This window comes from Pituophis catenifer, unplaced genomic scaffold, assembly GCF_029215685.1.
Source record: "Pituophis catenifer annectens isolate HBS135680 unplaced genomic scaffold, rPitCat1.0.hap2 SCAF_3, whole genome shotgun sequence".
NCBI classification, from domain to species: Eukaryota; Metazoa; Chordata; class Lepidosauria; order Squamata; family Colubridae; genus Pituophis; species Pituophis catenifer.
In genome coordinates this window covers 159892011-159912475 of record NW_027256883.1, presented here as the reverse complement: position 1 = coordinate 159912475, position 20465 = coordinate 159892011, and the positions used below count along the sequence as shown (strand labels likewise).

General features: G+C 39.2%; 1 protein-coding gene across 2 annotated transcripts in view; it reads left to right on the top strand.

The window, feature by feature from the left end:
* DMAP1 (DNA methyltransferase 1 associated protein 1) overlaps positions 1 to 18770 on the top strand; it is a 45589-nt gene extending 26819 nt beyond the window's left edge. For both annotated transcript variants that reach the window (XM_070939621.1, XM_070939622.1), the window contains exons 10-12: positions 11465 to 11537; positions 12357 to 12640; positions 17701 to 18770. In XM_070939621.1, coding sequence (XP_070795722.1) covers positions 11465 to 11537; positions 12357 to 12640; positions 17701 to 17760 — 417 coding nt within the window. In that variant the 3' untranslated portion in view covers positions 17761 to 18770. The remainder of the gene's footprint in view (positions 1 to 11464; positions 11538 to 12356; positions 12641 to 17700) is intronic.
* The last annotated feature ends 1695 nt before the right edge of the window (positions 18771 to 20465 follow it).

Here is a 20465-nt window from a genome sequence, read left to right as displayed (position 1 = left end):
AGTATAAATTTAATAAATAAATTTATCAAGCCCTAAAGTTCTATCTTGTGGAGTCCCTCAGTGCTCGTTCCTCTCTCCGCTTCTATCTAACATCGACATGAAGCCACTGGGTGAGATTATCCATCACTATGAGGTTAAATACCACCAGTATGTTGATGACACTTAACATCTCTATCCCTGGCTGACCAAATGATGCTGACAAAGTTCTTTCCCAATGTCTGGAGGTTATATGGGTCAGGTTGGAGAAGAACCAGCTTACCTATCTTTACTTCGGGATAGGGCATCATTGCCCGATTTGGACTTTTGGCTCCTATTTAAAAGCAGGTAGCAGTTGTGGCCAAGAGGCTACATAAATCAATCATGTGCACTAATTGCATTATTTCCTGAATTATAAGGCATTACTCACTTCCTGTTCTATTGTCATAACCATTACCATGGCCACCTCCTGTTCTACTATCATAACACTTTCTACATGGGGCGGTCCTTGAAGAGCTTCTGGAAGCTGAAACTGGTCCAGAATGCAGCAGTATAGATAGTTCTGGATGCACAGTAGTACAGCCATGTAACCCCAATCTTTCACCAGCTAAATTGATTTCCAGTTGCTACTTGGTGTGATTCAAGGTGCTGGTTGTTACCTATGAAGTCCTTAATGGCATAGGGATAGGTTACTTGCAAGACTGCCTATCTCCAATTGACCTTACACATTCTACAAGGAATGCTCTGAGTCTTTTTAATAAAACAGTGTCATCTGGTAGATTCTGGCAGGCATGCCTGCTCTGTCACAGCCCTCTGGATAATCCTCAAGATTTCTATGGCTCCAACCCTGTTGGCCTTTTATAAGGCCTTGAAGACCAGGCTTTTCCCCCAGGTATTGAATCAGGGATTAAATATACTCAACTGTCTGTAATGATTGGGAGTTGAATGACTGGGTTGCCCTTGGTTACATTACGTCTTCTTTTTTTAAATTTTTTGGCATAGAATGGAATGAAATGGAATGGAATAGGACAGAATAGGATCTTTCAATAATTGACATGATGTTGTTACTTAGGACATGATTTTGAACTTTGATTTCAGTGAGTCTTGATTGGATGTATTTTTTTTATGTATTTGTTGATAACAAACCTTTTTTCTGTCTAATCAAATTTGTTACTAAGAATTGTTTACATTTGTTTCATAAATTTTGTTTATAGTACAGTTGTGAGGTATGATTTTTAAGCAAGGGAAGCTCTGAATAACTTTTAATTTGGATTTGGCTCAACAGTTGGGGCATATTTCATGACAAAACCATCATAGGAGAATTACTATTACATTTGCCAGAATTACTTCTGCTTAACAAGGCCTTGAAATAACTTTTGCAGGAAAAAACAGTATCGAGAATTGCATATCATAAAATCAGGTGTAAATGAAAGAATTTCCTTAAAAACATTATTGTAAAAATAACATTCTAGATTCCAGACATGAGAAAGAACAGCTGGATAGGGTAAATACTTTGCATAGTTGTGCACATTCCAACTTTAAAAGAACTGTACTGAACCTGCACCTGTGATTAGGAAATGCCAACCAGATGTTGGATTACATAAAGGAAGGGAAAATATCCTAATGTTCTTAATGATTTCATTCCCATATCTGAATAAAGGCTGTGTCACCACTTACTTTACATTTCAAAGGAAATTACTTTGCTGGAGTGTGAGAAAATGGAAACACTTTAAAATGTGTTGGAAGTTTCATAAGCATTTTAGGGCTGTTGAAACTGAAGTACCCAAATTTGGTTGTTCCAAAAAATTTAATCTAGACATATTTATTGATTTATTAACTTGAATTATTTTATGTAACTCATGGCATTTTAACATGGATTTGCCAATTTAAGAATATCCTTCTGTACAAATCTCTGGGCCTGAAGAGTTGAGAGATGAGTGAATTATTTGTGCAAGATCACAGGTCCACTTCACACAGCACATCAGCACATGCTGATCACAGATGTTTTCTTATCAGCTGACAGTCACCTGTGTATGAGGAAGCAGAGCTGAGGATACTGGTCCTCAGTATCAGGGTACATGGAGGGTTGTGGGTTGAGGTGGCAATAAGGTTTTGCCAGCTGACCATCAGCTCATGTGAAGAAATGGCAAGTGACTATCTGGCTGGTAAATGTGTGGAATTTGGGGTAGGGAAAAACCTGGTGGATTTTCCAAAATCATAATTTGAGCCTTAGATGATGACATTGAATACCAAAAAGTTTAGGTTTGAATTTTGTAGTTCATCTCCATCTACCTTTTTTTGTTCATGTCCTCCAGGATAAGTGAGACACAGATTGTTTTGTGGAATTTAAACCATAGTTGAGAATTTCTTTTAATGAAGAGCAATTCAACTAACTGGATAACTAATAGGATATAAAAATCCAACCCTGAGGAGATTATTACTATCTCTGAATGATTTAAAAATGCGGACCAATTACCTTGTAAGAAGAATCTGGCTCTTTCCTAGTGGCTTTTACTCAACTCAGATTGGTATTCCTCTTGGAGAGTTTTATGAGTACAGGCAGTGACTTGCAATATATCTAAATGTATAACAGACTTAAGATAAATAGTTGTTGTTAATGCCATTCGTTTATAGTAGTTATTTGCTTACATCTCTTATTAGCCAAACATTGGGCTTTGTAAATATGGCAGTTCTGTGATATTCTGAAGTGTGCTCTGATTGTTAGTATTTGGCAAATAGCTTGTCCATTGGTATATGAAAATTAAATATGAATTCTTTGCTGGGAAAATCCTCAAAGAAACAGCTCTTATTTTATTTACTTCATACATAACACCAGTTTACAAAATAAAGTGATGGAGTTACTTACTAGGAAAGAATTTCTAATACAATGTTGAATGCAAGTCAAATGTTAGAAATGACAACTGTTCAACTAGAAACTTACCTATTCTTACCCATGAAATCTTATTTCTAAGAGATGAATGTTTAGAGTTGAGATGGGTAATGTTATCTTTCATGACAACGTGATCTAGTACTGCAAGCATTTCCAGTTTCAGGGATAGAGAAGAAGTTATGGAAGTGAGTCAGACACAAGTCTTTATTATTCTTAGGGTCAACCTAAGACCACCATTCAGGTTTTTGCTCACTGGACTGCTTGTATTTCACTAGTAGCTAAGCAAGAGAAACCTCCAGATTGCTGCCATTCTGCAAATCTCTCTGCTCATCTAGTCATGTGGTTTTGATTCATATATTGATGTGTTGTCCTTTTATTTATTTTTCTCTTGCTGCACAGTTCATACATTTACTGGTTGTTTATAGTGAGGACAAAGACTCCGAGTCCTTAAATCAAAAGCGATGTTGGCATAATTATAAGCACAAGCTGGCGTTGCAAAGAGGGCTGCAGGGAGAGGTTGTCAGAGGAAGAAAGCACCCACAATATATTAACCCAAAAGATCTTAGCTAATCACTTCTTCAGTTTGAGCAATCCATTTTTTAAAAATTTGACATATGGTTATTTGGGGACCTGAGCAATAATAAATAATTCTGGTAGATTGTTACAAAGAAGAAGGACTGAAGGTTAGCTGTTGGCTATTGCACTTACTTAGAATGAAAGTATTCCCTACGTTGTACTGAACTGCTGTCAAGAGGTGCTTTGTTACATTGTGAAAAAAGTAGTAGTTGTTAATCAAACACAATAAGTTTAAGTACTATTAGACCACATTCTCTAATGGCCTTTCTGAGCTGAATGATAAGGGATCAGGATACAGACATGTCATCGGTTGATTCCATCCGAGAGGCCACAGACTTGTCTTTTGGTTTCTGTTAATATTTTTAGACAGATCTTTGCCAAATTGATTTATATTTTCAATTCTGCTTCATATTTCATTTTTTTCTTCCACTATGAGCCAGTTGAAAGATTATATTAATCTGACCCTGTCTTGTCCTGAAAAAGAATGAAGAACTGTACTACACAGTTGTAACTGTGAAGATTTGCCTAGAGCCCATATGATTTTAGAATTAAAACCAGAGATTACAGGATGTGGACAAGCCTTCACAGTCACTATGTAGTACCATTCTTCATATGAATGAGCAAACATTCAGAGTTACCAAAACAGAAGCTCAAGACATGAAAATAGAATAAAGCTGGATCTTTCTTTTTATTTGATGAAAGATACTGTATCTACTGAAATATCCATGTAGAATACCATAACAATTGGATCAAATTAAGATTTGGCATATAAACATTCAATTTTATTTTATTTTTTTGCATTATCTTTATCATAAGTTTTTCTTTTCCACTAATCTAGCTCATGTTTTTTGGCTCTCAGGAACAAACTGTTCATTCAGAAATTTTATATGCTATGGTGGTTCTTATCTAATCTAAAGATCATCAAATTGAATGCTCCACAGATCATAATTATAGCTAATAGCCAGAGTCTCTACAGGAGTGGTCAGTATGGCACTATGATCATACAATAGAAACCCCATCATTTTTATGGGCACATTTAAGGGGAAATGAAGTTTTGACTGCAGCTACCATTTTCTTGTTTTCTGGCTTCTCTGGGGTTACTTCTGGCTATTAGTAAACTAGCATGTCAAGAATGCAGTATTATTCTAAGTTAAAACTACTGGACTAGTTTTCTTACCACCTGGATTTTTAATATTGTTTTTGTTCTTTTGGGAGATTCTTCCGGTTGAATTGTTAAAAGTAATTGTATTAGATGACCGTCAATAGATGTGCTAGGCCATCACTTGTCAAAGGATGATGTAGGGTAGTTTTTGTATGCACTTTTGCCCAGTGCATCCAGAGGGAGCTGGTCAAAAAAGGCAAGATCGCAGCCACGGCTGGATAATCAGAACTCTGCTCCCACTTAAAATGAGGTGGAGATTTAATTGCATAGTTGAGGCTACCACTTGGATTTTTTTTTTTACTTAGATACTACATACCCAAGAATGCCTCTACCTCTGTCTCCAGTGTTGTTACTTAAATTATTAGACATTTTTGGTTTCCCAGAAGGATTAGAAATAATTTTTGTGACTTGGCACTTTGATTGTCTGGAAGATCTTAATAGCTACATATCATGATGTGAGACTTGATCAAAATATGATGAGGTACATGCTCTTCAATGATAATGGTTTAATGCCATACTCTTCCCCTTTGTTGAAATTCAGTCAGGGCACAAGATTTGCTCCTACTATTATATTGCATGCAGTTCATCCAGTAGACCTGTGTCTGGTAGTGATTTTAATTCAATATAAGGTCATTCCTTTCTTTTCAGTTATTACAGATTTTATAATTTGGTCCACATACAGTATTCCAGAGAGTTTTAGTGAACTCCATAGATATCAGAATGGGTGCTGTTGCAAAATTATTCAGAGTTGTTTTATACAGAAAGTGATATTGGATGCTGCCTCCCCCCCAACACTGATATGTTTCTAAAGCAAGCAGGCGAACACCCCCAACTCTCAAAGCAGTACAAAAACACCTTAATGGTATAACATACAAGCCCGTAGGCTTATCGGTGAGAAGCCTTATTGTTTTTGTCAGATTTGCTTTTTCCAAACAGCAGCTGTCTAAGCTGCGTTGTGCTTTCTGGTATTGAGGCGAATGGAGCATCGGGCCTTCCCTGCCATTGAGACTGCCAGGCTAACGGAGCCTACCTAACAGATTATCAGCGCCCTGTGAGTAATAGACTCCTCATTTAGTTTTAATACATTTTGCATAGAGAGCAATCAACCTTCATCAGTCTTAAAGATAAATTGGCTTAGCCAGCTAAATTTTAAAGATATTAGTCCAACAGCAGTCACATAAATCATAACGTTTTCTTAATGATGGTAAAATTAAAATATACTCTTGCTTGAAGAAGCCAATGGAGCTTTAATATTCACAGGCCAAATCCTCCCCCAAAATTAAAGGGAAGCTTAATTGATGTTTTCCAAAGCCAACTCAAAGAGTAACATTTCTTCTCAGTTGTCCCTATATATCTTCTGTGTTCTATTAACATGTATAAATCCATCCATATCACTTCTACTCTTTGCAAGTCTTTCCTGGGCTGTCAGTCTTCCATTTTATTGCCTAGATAAGGGAAATCATTTACCATTGACAAAGCTCTGCTTGGCCTAGGACGGACATCTTTCCTGTGTCATTCTCCATTTTATTTTAGTGCACTTGAAAAAATTACAAGAGGGAACATATCCAAAGTTGTGTAAAAAGTAAGATAAAAGCCTAATTAACATTCTATGGCATCAATAACTTCTGAATTTGAAACTTCCTGATTTGTAACTCCCTCTTGTAGTGGCTTTGATACACCAATATTCTAAACTCCTGTTTGAGCTAGAGAGCCACCTAATGAAACTGGGCCCTAGCTTTGGAAGCAAAAGAAGACAAATGAGGATACCTTGGTCAGTACACGGCAAGACCTTCAAATGGGATATGAAGATAAAATACAGGTAGTCCTTGACTTACAACCAGGGATGAAATCTAAAAATTTTCCCTACTGGTTCTGTGGGCGTGGCTTAATTGGATTGCATGGCTTGGTGGTCAGGTGACCCGGTGAGTGTTGCTTGGTTGTCAGGTGACGGGGTGGGCGTGGCCAATAATAATAAATAATAAAAATAATAAAGTACACAAAGCAAGAGGTACCAAAAAACAAATTTCACACTTTACACACACACACACAACACAACACAACACAACAGACTCACACACAATGTAAAAGCAGCTGCATTTCACCCAAAATGGCCCCTGCAACAATCAGGAACCTCACACAGCCACAAAAAGCTGAAAAACCAACTTTCACACTTTACACACACACAACACAACACAACACAACTGACTCACACACAATGTAAAAGCAGCTGCACTTCACCCACAATGGCCCCCGCAGCAAGCAGGAACCTCACACAGCCACAAAAAGCTCAAAAACCAACTTTCACACTTTTTCCACACAAAATGCCACATACAGCTTTGTAGAGATTTTGTGTGTTTGTGTAGTTAGAGTGAAACACGACAGAAACACACCAAATCTCAGAAAGCTGCACAAATATTTTATTTTATTATTTTATTTTATTTTATTTATATTTTTAGATAAAAGCAGCTAAATTTAAAGCTTCCTTAACTTTAAATTGCTATGTCTAAAAAAAAAAAATCTCCTAAAAAAACCCCAATTAACTATTTTTTTAAAGCTCCCTCCCCCTCAAAAAAACAACCCCCAGTTACTTACCAAATTGAAGGCACAAGGCAGGCAGATTGAGTTGCTCACTGATTGGATTGATTGCAGGCAGGCAGATTCAGTTGCTAGCTGATGCAATTGATTGCAGCAGCCGAAGCAAGGCAGGAAAAGCGAGCGAGCCCAAAAGAAGCAGCAAGCTGCCAAGTGGGCAAGTGGTGACTGGGCGATTGGGTGGGCATGGGCGGGGGGGAGGCATGGATTTTTGTTATCGGTTCTCTGAACTACCTGCCGCCATCACTACCGGATCATCCAATCCGGTCCGAGCCAGGAGCATTTCACCCCTGCTTACGACCTTAATTGAGCCCAACATTTCTGTTGTTAAGTGAGGCATTTGTTAAGTGAGTTTGGCCCCATTGTATGACCTTTCTTGTCACAGTTGTGAAGTGAATCGCTGCAGGTGTTCATTTCCTAACACGGTTGTGAATCTGGCTTCCCCATTGACTTTGCTTGTCAGAAGGTCACCAGGGGTATCACATGACCCCGTGACATTGCAACCGTCATAAAAATTAATCTGTTGCAAAGTGTCTGAATTTTTATCACCATGGGGATGCTGCAAAGGTCATAAGTAGGAAAAATGATCATAAGTCACTTTTTTCAGTGCTGCTGAACCATCACTAAATGAATTGTTGTAAATCGAGGATTACCTGTAACGTTTTTATGAGGCTATGGCATTTCCTTAAAAGAATACCAGTATTTCCATATTTAAGTGGTTAGGAATAATATAATCAAACAAAGAAATACAAAGTGAAGCTTTCACATTGCATTGTTGACTTTTGCTGACATCTTCAGTATTCTGTCATTTAGTTTAGAGAAGATTGGAGAATCTCACAAAGTTCAAGGTACTCTACAAGAGAGCCTGGCAGAAAAATGGAGAGATGTAAAAAAATAGAGATTGATGGATACCAGGAGGATATTATTTCTTGCCGCCAAAGGTTTGGCTAGCAAGTAGCAAGCCTGAGTTTAAGAGTGTAGATATAAAATCTACATAAATTCTTCTTTGGCAGCCAACAGAAGTAAACATTTTACTCTGTTGCTGCAGCTGATCATAGGACTGAGCTGCACATATCTGTACTGCATCTTTCGCCAAATTAGATTAACTGCTTCTATGCCCCATCTCGTCTGAAGGCAGAACAAGAATAAACTCATTGGCTTCTGCCTCCACTTCCAAGTTTCCCATTTCTACTTGCATTGTTTCTGTGTTGTTGGGAAAAAATGATTTCCATTAAAAGGCCCTTCTCAGTATGTGGATTGGGAATCCTAGAAAATCAGAATTCTGTTTGCAGACGGAGCTTCTGAAGTAAAAGTGGCATGCTGCAGCAGCCGTTGTCCTTTCACATTGTGAGGTTCAGCATGAATCCCAAGGACTTGGCCTCATTTTTGGCGTTATGTGATAGTAATTGTGTGCTTGTGTGAACCCACATAGGACTTAGGAGGTTTTCACAGTCCCTTCAGTATGATGTAACTATTATGTACTGGTCCATTCATATGAAACCTGTGCAATGTGCGGACAGTAGAGCTTTTGTGTTATGTTCCAAAAATAACTATGAAAGATGCGATTGTGAATCAGTTCTAAAATATATCTCTGGCGAGAGGTTGAGATGAGTTGCAAAGTTTTTCAGATTCTTTCTCCCCAAAATCTGAAATGTAATGGGCTGGGAATACGGCAGGGCTATCTCTATCCGAGTATATGCAAAACTCAAACAGCTGCACTAATATAAGAAGAATAAAATAAAATAAAATAAAATAATATTTGTGCAGCTTTCTGAGATTTAGTGTGTTTCTGTAGTGTTTCACTATAACTACACAAACACACAAAATCTCACAAAGCTGTATGTGGAATTTTGTGTGTGTAAAGTGTGAAAGTTGTTTTTTGGGGGGGCTTTTTGTGGCTGTGTGAGGTTCCTGCTTGTTGCAGGGGCCATTTTGGGTCTAGCACAGCTGCTTTTACATTGTGGGTGAGCCAGTTGTGTTGTGTTGTGTTGTGTTGTGTTGTGTTGTGTGTGTGTAAAGTGTGAAAGTTGTTTTTGGGGGCTTTTTGTGGCTGTGTGAGGTTCCTGCTTGTTGCAGGGGCCATTTTGGGTCTAGCACAGCTGCTTTTACATTGTGGGTGAGCCAGTTGATGTTTTTTTATTTTTATTTGGTGTGCGTTGGAAGAGGGGTAGTCTTATATGGCGAGTATAGCCCAAACCCTATATTTTAACAGGAAAAGTCAGGGGTCGTCTTATACGCCCACTTGTCTTATACGCCGGAAAATATGGTATTATAATACAGCCAGCAAAATGACCTTGCTAAAATAAATACTCCAATAATATATATATTAAAGTCTCAATTTCTCTGCACTATAACGACAAGTGAAGTCCTCCATATATTACTATATCTGTCTTCTTAGATTGCCAAACACACAATATTAAGGCATGCTAATACAGGCCCTATGCTACCTTAGAGTAATTAAATAACTTAGGTATGTGTTTGGTTGGAAAAGATTCAAAACTCCACAGGGATAGGTGATACCTTTTAACTTAGCTAAATTCTCCATAAACCTGTTGCAAAGAATATAATTCCTTGCAAATATTTGTAACCGGATCTGAATACATGTCTATATGCCATGTATGATTTGAAGACATTGTCTTCACTTTGGTCTTGTTTTAATTAATGGGCAGAAATTCCTGACTACCGTACATAACTAAGATTGAGATTACTCTTCTTATTGCTATAAAAATTTGGAACAATAAAAAAAACCCTTTATATACTTTCCAACTTTGAAATGGAATTTGAAATGTGAAGTTGAAATATAACTGCTGGCTAGTTTGGGGAAATCAAATTGAAAAGTATCAATGTCTGCAACAGATGAATAAATGCAAACCTTAAATAAGAACACATCAAGATTAGACTATTCTGCTGCCTGTATTATATCAGATAGCAGTTCCTGAAAGTTACATCTGACCATAGAAATGTTACTATAAAGCTGGTTAAAAAAGTAGAAGTAATTATGGCTTAATGGAGAAGGTACCAAACTTCATCCAGACTAGAGCATCTCTGTAGAGATGCAATAAAAGACTAATTTAAAATCTATGTATCCTGCTGGTAGGGACAACTCGGGCAAGCGTGTGTATTTTTATGATAATTACAATACCGATTCCAGGTAGACTGACATGGTTAGAATCCAGTCATCTTTTCTTTCAAGGCTTTATTGGCATCTTAACCAGTCCAGTAGTTTCCATAAAACAATATGTAGTGTAGTTTGCTGAGACTACTCAACTGGCTGAATAGTTAATACTTGACAAATGTCAGGCTATAATTCATGGGATGTGAGCTTTGTGATTGATAGAAAGGTAGACCATATTGAAGCCCACTGATCTTTTAGGTTTTAGTAAACCGGATGGTAGAAAACTTGCTTCCAGAGCCTTCCCAAATTTTGAGCTATAAAATTATTAACTTCCAAAGGAATAACTATGCCATTTTGAGAGATTTATTTAAAAAAGAGACAGTAATGATTAACATCTAAAAATAAACCATCATGAAATGAGCTGTTCAGTCATCTGCAGTTGCTTTTATACTTAGGTTCTTATCTTCAACATTTTTTCGGAGCTCCTATGCATCGAATTGTAGCAGGAGGGTCCTGCTAAGTATGATCTCATGCCAAGCGTAGGTTTCCAGCCCTTACTTTGTGCCCTCTTTGGCTCCAGCATGAATGTATGTTCACACTTCTATGAATTGAGTAAGAGTGTACATGCTTTGTGACTCTTTGCATCTTTTGTTAGAAAACTGGCTCTGTAAATGAATCCCATGGCTCTGGGCTCAGCAGGTAAAGGAAGAAGGAAGTCTGTTAGTGCGTGAGCCTAATCAGGCTGGCAAGAGCAAGTAAAGTAGGGCAGCATCACACATTAGCTACTGTGTAATTGAGCTCTTTGATGGTCAGGGCACTGTAGGAGAGGGTGCCAAGCGGAGCAGAACTTTTGTTGTTAATTCAGTCACCCATGGAAGCTGTAAAGCTGTACATCTCTGCATCTTGGTGCCTAGAGAACTGAAAAGCCCTTGCAAGCAGCCTTTTCAGTCCCTGCCCTTGGCCCCAGTCTGCAAACTTTCAGGCCTTCTCTCTGCCTCCGGTTCTCAGCACTTGATTTCCCTTTTCTCTTTCTTTCTTTGGTTCGCTTTCTTCCCCGTGCACTATAAAAAGCAAAGCTCCCATGCCGTTTGAACTAGGCGGCTGTGAGTGAGGGCTAGCTCAGAGCTGTGTGGCTGTTACCTTTGTATTCCAGATGAAACTGCCAAGCTCCGTGGGACAGAAGAAGATTAAAGCCTTGGAGCAGATGCTGATGGAACTCGGAGTAGGTGAGTAAAGAGGGCAGGGAGAGGGAGAGGGAGAGACCCATAGAGCAGTGCCTTTGTAGTCAAGATGGGCTATTTTTTTCCCCCTAGTAATACAGCCAGTTCCTTCAATAACACTATATGTGAATGGGTTCGAAAATAATATGTATTTTGTTTAAGGAAAAAAAGAAGGGGTAAAAACCAAAAGATGATGCATAGGATTAAAAAAAAAATACCTTTCCAGTCGAAAAGTATTTGAACAGTCTTTGTCGTTTTCTCTCTTGGGTGGGTCTTTTAAGGCATCAGAAGTCATGGAATAGTATTAAGGAGGTAAGTCACATCATGTAGGGGGAAGTACTTAGGAAAGAGTGAGTGACCATTGCCCAAAAATCTCTGATCCCCTTTTGGTACCTTGCAGCTCTCATTTTGGACAGATCATACATGGTCAGCACAAGGGTCTTTCTGTAATATTGTCAATTCCTCCAAAGCACAAATAGTTGCCTTGTGTCAAGGCTGGATCTGGATTTTGCCACCTTTACATCCAGTGAATTGCAGCCTCCTTGAGTCTAGAATCTTTGGCTCTAGCAGTTACCTTGAATAATGAACTGAGTGTTCAGTTAATGCCTTCCTTGCAAGATGGACCAGTATCTAAACCCTCTTCTCATACTGTTGAGGCTTGGCTGGAATCTGAAGGCGGATTCCTTGTATGTCCAGTGACCTGGACAATACAGTTTGGGTTTATTCCTGTATCTGACTAGGAATAAAGTAGGATTACAGCAGCCCTACAGCTGACAACAGGTTCTGGGTCTCCCTCATGTAGTTTTCTTCTCCTGCTTTCTCTAGATTTGAACCCGATGCCAACAGAAGAAATTGTTCAGATGTTCAACGAGTTGCGCAGTGATCTGGTGCTACTATATGAGCTCAAGCAAGCCTTTGCAAACTGTGAATATGAGCTGCAGATGTTGCGCCACCGCTATGAGGCGCTAGCCAAAGCAGGTAGCACAGGACCTAGCACAGACGGTGGCTCACATCTCGATGGACAGTCAGGCTTGTGCACAGAAGAAGGCAAGGGTGACAGCAAGGAGCAGATCATTGATGTGGTGGGAGCACCCCTCACACCTAATTCAGTGAGTATTATTCGGAAGATTTTTTGCCATTGCTTGGTTTTTAGCATATGAAGATACAGCCTTTGGGGAGCCACTTGAAACAACAGGATGCTTGGGGGCCTTTGGAAAAGAAGCTTATTTTCACTCTCGGGTGATATACAATCAATCAGAATAGAGCTGGGAGGGACCTTGAGGTCTTCTAGTCCAATCCCTGCTCAAGCAGGAGACCCCATACCATTTCAGACAAGAGGCAGTCTGGCCTCTTCTTAAAAACCTCCAGTGATGAAGCACCCACAATTTCTGAGGGCAAGCCTTTTCACTGGTTAATTGTTCTCACTGGTAGGAAGTTTCTCCTTAATTTCAGGTTGTTTCTTAGTTTCCATCCATTTTTTCTTGTCTACCCCAAAACTGCTTGCTGAACCTTAAGGAAGAAGGAATTTGTTCATGCAGTCATGAGCCCCTGGAACCAGGTTCACCTGATGGCATCATAGAGAGACATGGACGTTTTTCTCAAGGACAGACTTCCAGGATGTTTCTCTCAGTATATACCAGCGATGGTGAACCTTTACAGCACTGAGTGCCCAATCCAGAACGCACGTGCTTATATGTGTGTGCATGCACCGGAGTGCCAGAAACCCAAAGACCAGCTGGCCGGTGCGCGCATGTGTATTTTTTGGCCATTTTATGGGCTGTTTTCAGGCCATTTTTCAGGCTGTTTTCTGAGCCGGTTTTCAGGCCGGTTTTGGCCCGAAAAATGGCCTGGAAACGGCCTGGAAAATGGCTTGTTTTTTGGCTGTTTTTCAGGCCGCTTTCCAGCACCTGCGAAGACCAACTGGCCAGAAACCAGAAGAACAGCTGGTGACAGCACGCGTGCCCATCGAGAGGGCTTTGCGTGCCACATCATGGGTACATACCATGTAATCATCCCCACCCCCAATTCAATCTAGGGTCTCATCGCCCTGCTCTTTAAACTGACATTTTGTTAAATCTCCAACTATTAAGTTTAAATTGTAAGATACAAACTTTGTTATAATGGGGTCAGTGAGTTATTAGTTACATTTGCGATCAGGCTATTAGTCAGGTAGCCATTACTCTACTTGTTCATTGTAGTGCAGCTATCCAGTGCGTTGGCATAATGGCACGCCACAGTCTTTACAAAATGTTAGAGATTAAATTGGAATTTTATGTAGCAGCCCATTCTTAAGGGGAGGATAGAAGTCTCTACTGGGAATGGTCTAAACCGTCCTGCTGGGCACCATTGCCCTGCCGTTTTTGGGAAACTCAAAATCCCATCCACGTCTGGGTTTTAGCCAATCTCATAATCAGTTCTTATTATCCAGTACTGAGCCATTTTTCTGTAAAACAATTTTCTGTTACAAAATGTTGGAGTCTTTCATGGCACTGTATTTTCTCATTCTGGACTTGGAATAGGAACAGAGAGAATAGCACCAAGAGGGTTAACATGATCTGGACTGTGATGTATTTGAAAGAAATATAATCAAGTTAATTCACTGCAAGGCAAGTTTGGTACCTAAAGGGCCCCCCTGTTAAATACAGCTCTGACCTTTACCAGCTGGTTACACAAAGACGACACAATTAGATTAGTTCAAGACAAAAGGTCAAGCGCATTCACACTGTGACCCCTTTACACTGTCTTTGGAAAGGAAAGAAATTCCACCCAACGAGGGGGCAGCTCAGGAAGGTTCGCTGTTATTTTCAGGATGGAGAGGAGGGTCATACATTGGTTGGAGGGTAGAGAGGAATTCTCCTTTATGAATTTGGGGAAAAGGATGCTCCATAGATGTGCAAACTTACTTAGGTAGCATGTTGCAGAGAGTTACCATATTTTACTTTAGGTAAGCACCATGAGTCCAATTGTTTGGACTACTTATTTCTGTAAGATTGGCACCTAACCTGGATTGGCACAAAGTTGAAACCAGCTTGATTTTTTCTTGTAGAAAGAATATGGATTGGTGTGGGAGAAAGTTACTATAGGTGATAGTTACAATCTCATATTACAGATGTTGTGATGTCCTGTGTCACATGATAGCAATTTATGACTTTCTTGTGGGCTTCCCAGAAGTAAAGTCAATGTGAAACTGGCAGGAAGTTGGAAATGGTGGTTACCCGAGATCCTCATTTAATGACCCATAAGGTCTTTGTTTAACAATGGCAGCTTGGACTGTTGGAACTCTAAGCAGTGAAGACACATGGCTTTTTGAATTAACTGTCATATCACTTAATGACAGATTTCAGTCTCTGTTAGTGTTGTTAAACGAGGATTACCTGAATAATGACAGTATAATTTCATAAGATTTGAGTGAATAGACATTTGACTGAAATAGATCTCAATGAGCAAATAGAAACAAAGAAAACTGATGGTAGAAAGGACCTAGTGATCCATCAAGTCTGCCCTTTGAGTTTTGTTTTTTGTTTTCTTTTTAATGTATTTCTTTAGTTACTATTTTTTTTTTTTTTTGGAAGATGGACATGTGTTTATCCCTTAACTCAGTTACTGATGATTGTCTCACTGCCCAAACCCCCAAATGTTTTGCCATGTTTAAACATGGGAGCTGCGTAGTTACGGTTAGAGTATGATGTTAGAGTTCTTATCCTGCTTGGCATTCCAGATGAGGCTCTGGAATGAATTTAAGTAGTAGAAGTAAAGTATAGTTCACATTGCTAAACGTTCAGTGACAGATGGTGGCTATGAACTATGAGTCTTTTACATCTACGTATAGCACGATTGGGATTCCAGATGTTTAGCTTTGTCTTCTGAGCAAAACATAGCAAAAACCCTTCTTTTATCAAAGATATTTATTGCTACATGTATCCATGGATTAGTCTGCTTCATCAGATGCATGGAGTGGAGACATCCTGGTGCAGACAATATCTGAAGTAGGCATTTGAATTTATCTGGATTATATTGTCTAAAAGTTCTGGTTTATATCTTTTCTTGTTCTCTTTACTTGACAAGACTTCCTTTCCAACCTAAAACTTTTAAAAGAAATTGTTCCTAACCAATTGATGACATGCATTCTCAAATTAAGCCCTACATAGTTGCTGTCAGTGATTTCAGTTGGCTGGAGGTCAACATTTTGAGGGTGACTTTTTCTTCCCCAGAACGGTTCATATTTTAGTTGGGAGCAAGGTCCACTATTGGTGGTTCCCAATGAAGGTCTTTTTTCCCCTCATTCCGGCTGACCCAGAAAGGATGTTGCTCTGGGCCTTGAAGGGGCAAAAGGTGAGCTATAACTTGGAACAAATTAGTTCCAAGCACAAGTACAGCCAGTTACTCCAGATTAGGGCCTTTGATTTGCACAACTCAGACTCTACTTGCCCATCCATAATGAGTTGACTCTCCTCAGAATTCCTCACATCAGCACTCTTTGTTCCTAGGCTCACAAGTCAGCCTATTAATGGGGAAACGAAAAGACCTTGTCTGTAAGAAGTCTTGGGTTCAGAGTCGGAATCATTTGACTTTTAAGCTGCCTTTATCTGAACTCCTGCTGGCTCCTTGTTTTCTGAGCCTACTTGAAAGTGCAAAGTTACATTGTTAACATCAAAAATCTTTCTTTTAAGGATGGAGTTAGAAAAGCTCACTCGCGTGTCTCTATCAAATGTGTCTCTCTGTCATGGCGCGAGGGGGGAATGTATGTATTCTCATTTTAAAATAATTCCTTTCCATTAACAGTGAGGCAGGCTCCCAGATTCTTGTAAATTATAACGGAGAACATTTTTTTTCTAAGCACTTTTCGTTTTCGCCCATAGCGATAGGAAAAGCCAAGCTAGAGAAGGTGATTGATATGAATTTGTGACATATTTGAAAGATCGCTCTTTTGCCACATCAGGATTATCAAACACATGCACTCATTCCCATTAATTCAGCAGTCTCACTGAGTAGCTCTGAAGTTTCCATGCCTTTGTTTTCAGCTTGTGCTGGCTATTTAAAGCCTATCTTTTGACCTCATTTCCTCAAATACTAGCAGGTACCACTTAACCAACAAAATCATCAAAGGCTGCTTTGTGAGTCCACCAGGAGCCTGCTGTTTCAGAGAATAGGCTTGTGCATTCCTAAGAAGTAGGTGCTCTCATTCATAAGATAGACCTAGTTTGGTGTAGTGGTTAAGGAATCAGGGTGGAAACCAGGAGACCGTGAGTTCTAGTTTCACCTTAGGCATAAAGCCAGTTGTGTGACCTTGGGCTGGTCAGTTTCTCTCAGCCCTAGAAAGGAGGCAGAGGCCAACCACTTCAGAAAAACCATGAGAAAAACTGCAGGGACTTGTCCAGGCAGTCTCCAAGAATCAGGCATGACTAAATGGAAGAAAAAATTGGGAGAGGATGGGATTTATTTACTGAAGTTCTTAATCATTTATATTGCACACATTTGGAACAAGCCTAGGTGGGAATGAATGAATAAATGATCCAAGGACCCAATTATAAATTCCTTCTCTTCTTGATTACAATCACTGATTTTCTTTAGAAAATGATTTTCATTCATTCATTAAGATGTTCTATAATCCTTGGTCGTATCAGTAAATTATTTGTGATTTCAAGCTATTGAGGTATTGACACATTATTTTAGGCATTTGGTAGTCCAAATGAAATATCTACAAGCCCTTGTTAGGGCAGTGGAAGTAGAATTCCTGTATCCTTTGGAAATGCAGTTTGCTTAAGAGGGAGAACATGGATCAGCCCAGGAAATTATGTACCTGCCAGATATAGTGTTCCGTCCTTAAGCAACCTGATGTCATATGTTCCTTCCATTGTCCCAATATGTACAAGCCACAAGTAAACATCTTTTTTATGCTATGGTTTTGTCTATCAGAATTTTACTTGTCATTTTTTCATGTCACTGTAATGATCAACTAATTCCCTGTTCTTGGGGTAGCCTCAAGTAAGTTTGTATTCCATCTGTTATGTTCTTTTAACTACTTAGGATCTACATGTAAGGCTTTCTCCTGCATTTTCTGCCTGAATATATGTCATTTTTTGCTTTGCAAGGTTTTTTATTGAATTGGGGATTTTTGCCTGAAAAATTGACTCCTCTTCTGCTTCTTATTTGTTTCTTGTTGGAACAGAGAAAGCGCAGGGAATCTGCTTCCAGTTCCTCATCTGTCAAGAAGGTGAAGAAGCCATGAGTAGCATGATGGTCCAAGTTCAGGATCTTGGAGGACCAAGTTACTGACTGCAGGAGCAAGGAGGATATGTCTCCCCATACTGTAGTAGGGACCATTATGTTGAAGGACTTTGTTTGCCTTTGCTTACATCAGGAAGAAAGGTGTTTACTGCCCTCATAAAGAAGAGGACGAGCTCAAAATCCTGAATTGATTGTTGCTGTGATTTTATTGTATATTTTGCCTATTCCTGAGTTTTGTAAATGATGTAAATATAGAATCCATAATCTCTTGTTCCAGAATCGTAGTCATTGAGAGGGAAGGGCAGGAGATAGATCCCTGTGTCAACAGGAGTTGGGGTTGCATTTTGTGCTGGAATGGCCATGGGCTGTGTGATTAAAGTTATGGTAGACATGCATCACATTATCAATGGAGAAAATTGACCCCTGGTTGAGCAGTAATTCCAGCTGCCTCCTCCCATTCTCAAAAAGTTGGCATATGTTTCTCTGTGGTTTAGCAGGCCAGTTTATGGGATACCAACAGCCTAAATCGTTCTCCCAAGGTTTCATCTTGTTAAAGAAATCTTATTAATTCAGAGCCACTGCATCTAAATTACGTTTCAAAGCAAGGAATTTTTACCCCCTTGACAGTTAGGTGAGGCAATATACATTGCAATAACCATTATTTTTAAGGTCATTATCTGCTGGACTGAAAGTGACTCCTTTTGCTATTATAGCACCTACTATCTGTCAGATTAGTGTGTGAGTACCTTTAGTAAAACACTGGCTCAATCATTTCTAACTTCATGTCCTCCAAGGGGGTTGGGATTTCCAGTCAGTATGAAATAATTGTTCTTAAGGATCCTCATAGCACAATCCTTCCTATTTACTTAGAAGCAAATCCCTCTGTTTTGCATAGATATTGAGAAATGTGAAGATCTCTTTTTTATTGTAATGCTGTTGATGGCCCAGTTTTTCTTTGTACCATCTAGAAGTGCTGTCTGGTATGACAGTTGTGTCAGTTCTGTTGAACATTTGAAGCAGCGAGCTAAATAAATGCTGGTTATTAAAAAAACATTATTATCCCATATAACAGGGACCTTGGAGGTCTTCTAATCCAACCCCCTGCTTAGGCAGGAAACCCTATACCACTTCAGACAAATAGTTATCCAACCTCTTCTTAAAAACTTCCAGTGTTGGAGCATTCACAACTTCTGGAGGCAAGTTATTCCACTGATTAATTGTTCTAACTCTCAGAAAATTTCTCCTTAGTTCTAAGTTGCTTCTTTCCACCCATTGCTTCTTATCCTACTCTCAGGTGCTTTAGAGAATAGCTTGACTGCCTCTTCTTTGTGGCAACCCCTGAGATATTGCAACACTGCTATCATATCTCCCCTAGTCCTTCTTTTCATTAAACTAGACATATCCAGTTCTTGCAACTGTTCTTCATATGTTTTAGTTGGGAGTAGATTTGGTTGGGAGAATTAACTTAGGTGAGACCTCCAAGCCAGAAATATATATAGAATAAGAGGTCGAGTTATAAGAGAGGTTCTTTGAAAAACTACTAATGGTATTTTCTTAGTAGAATAAATTATGCAAAATAGAAAATACCTGTATTTATGCATAATATATGTAGATCAAAGAATTCTAGCTTTGTTACCAACACAGAATATACTCAGGATATTCTTTGGAAATGGAGGAACTCATGATTGTGTTATTTAGCCCCACCTTGGCAATACGAAACTCAAATATTTAGTAATAAAACAGACTATAGATTATTTTGTAATAAATCAACACTATAGACTATGCCCAAAAAGTTTGCTATATCCGAAAAGCTAGCTTCAGCTTGCTGACTCTTTAATGGCTAGATGTCCCTTTGCTACATAGAAAGCTGCTTCCTCCCCTCCCCTTTTGAATATTCATCTCCTTTCAGATACATGTCAAAGGAGGACTATGACATCCCTGGCCTGCAGCTGTCAGGCCTAACTCATGTGCTTGCCTTCTTTTCCCCTCAAGTGCAACTGGGAATCAATAGTGCATGACAACGCCCTTTGATTTACATTCTTGCTGGCAGAAAGAAAGGTCAAAGGCCAAGTTCTTCGTTTTCATAGAAAACTAATTAGACGACTCCATCGACACTGAATCAATAAAACTGATCAGGTGATTACACAGAGGGAGCCATTAAAATCCCTGTGACCTTTGATCCTGAGTCCCTAACCTGAGAAGGAAGAGGCTTGGTTACATTCCCTAGTGCCTTGGAGGGCAGAACCTGCAAAGTAAAGATGGACTGGTCAGAATGGGGAGGAAACACGAATTCTGCCTGTCATGGGCTCATAGGCTACTGCTCCCTTGTATCTCTATTGGCTGAACCATCTACAGGAATGCTGCCATAGGTGTACTGAAAAACACTCGATCATGGAGGGAAAGAAGAACAGTGTCTAAGCAATCATTTGATTCTAAGAACACTGATCCTAAACATATATGAAGAACACTGATTCAGTATGTTCTTCATACACTTGGTAAAGTTTCCAGGCATCCATTTATCATTGTTCTCCAAATCAGATCTCACATAGCAATCAACAAAAGTTTGGCAATTATTCATTGGCCTTCAGTGTTTGAGTACTTTAAAACTGAATTATTGCTTTTAAAAACCCTATAGTTCTTGCCGTGGCTGTACTACATATGGTATATTTCTAAAACCAATTCAAAAAAATGTGTACAGGTATGTGG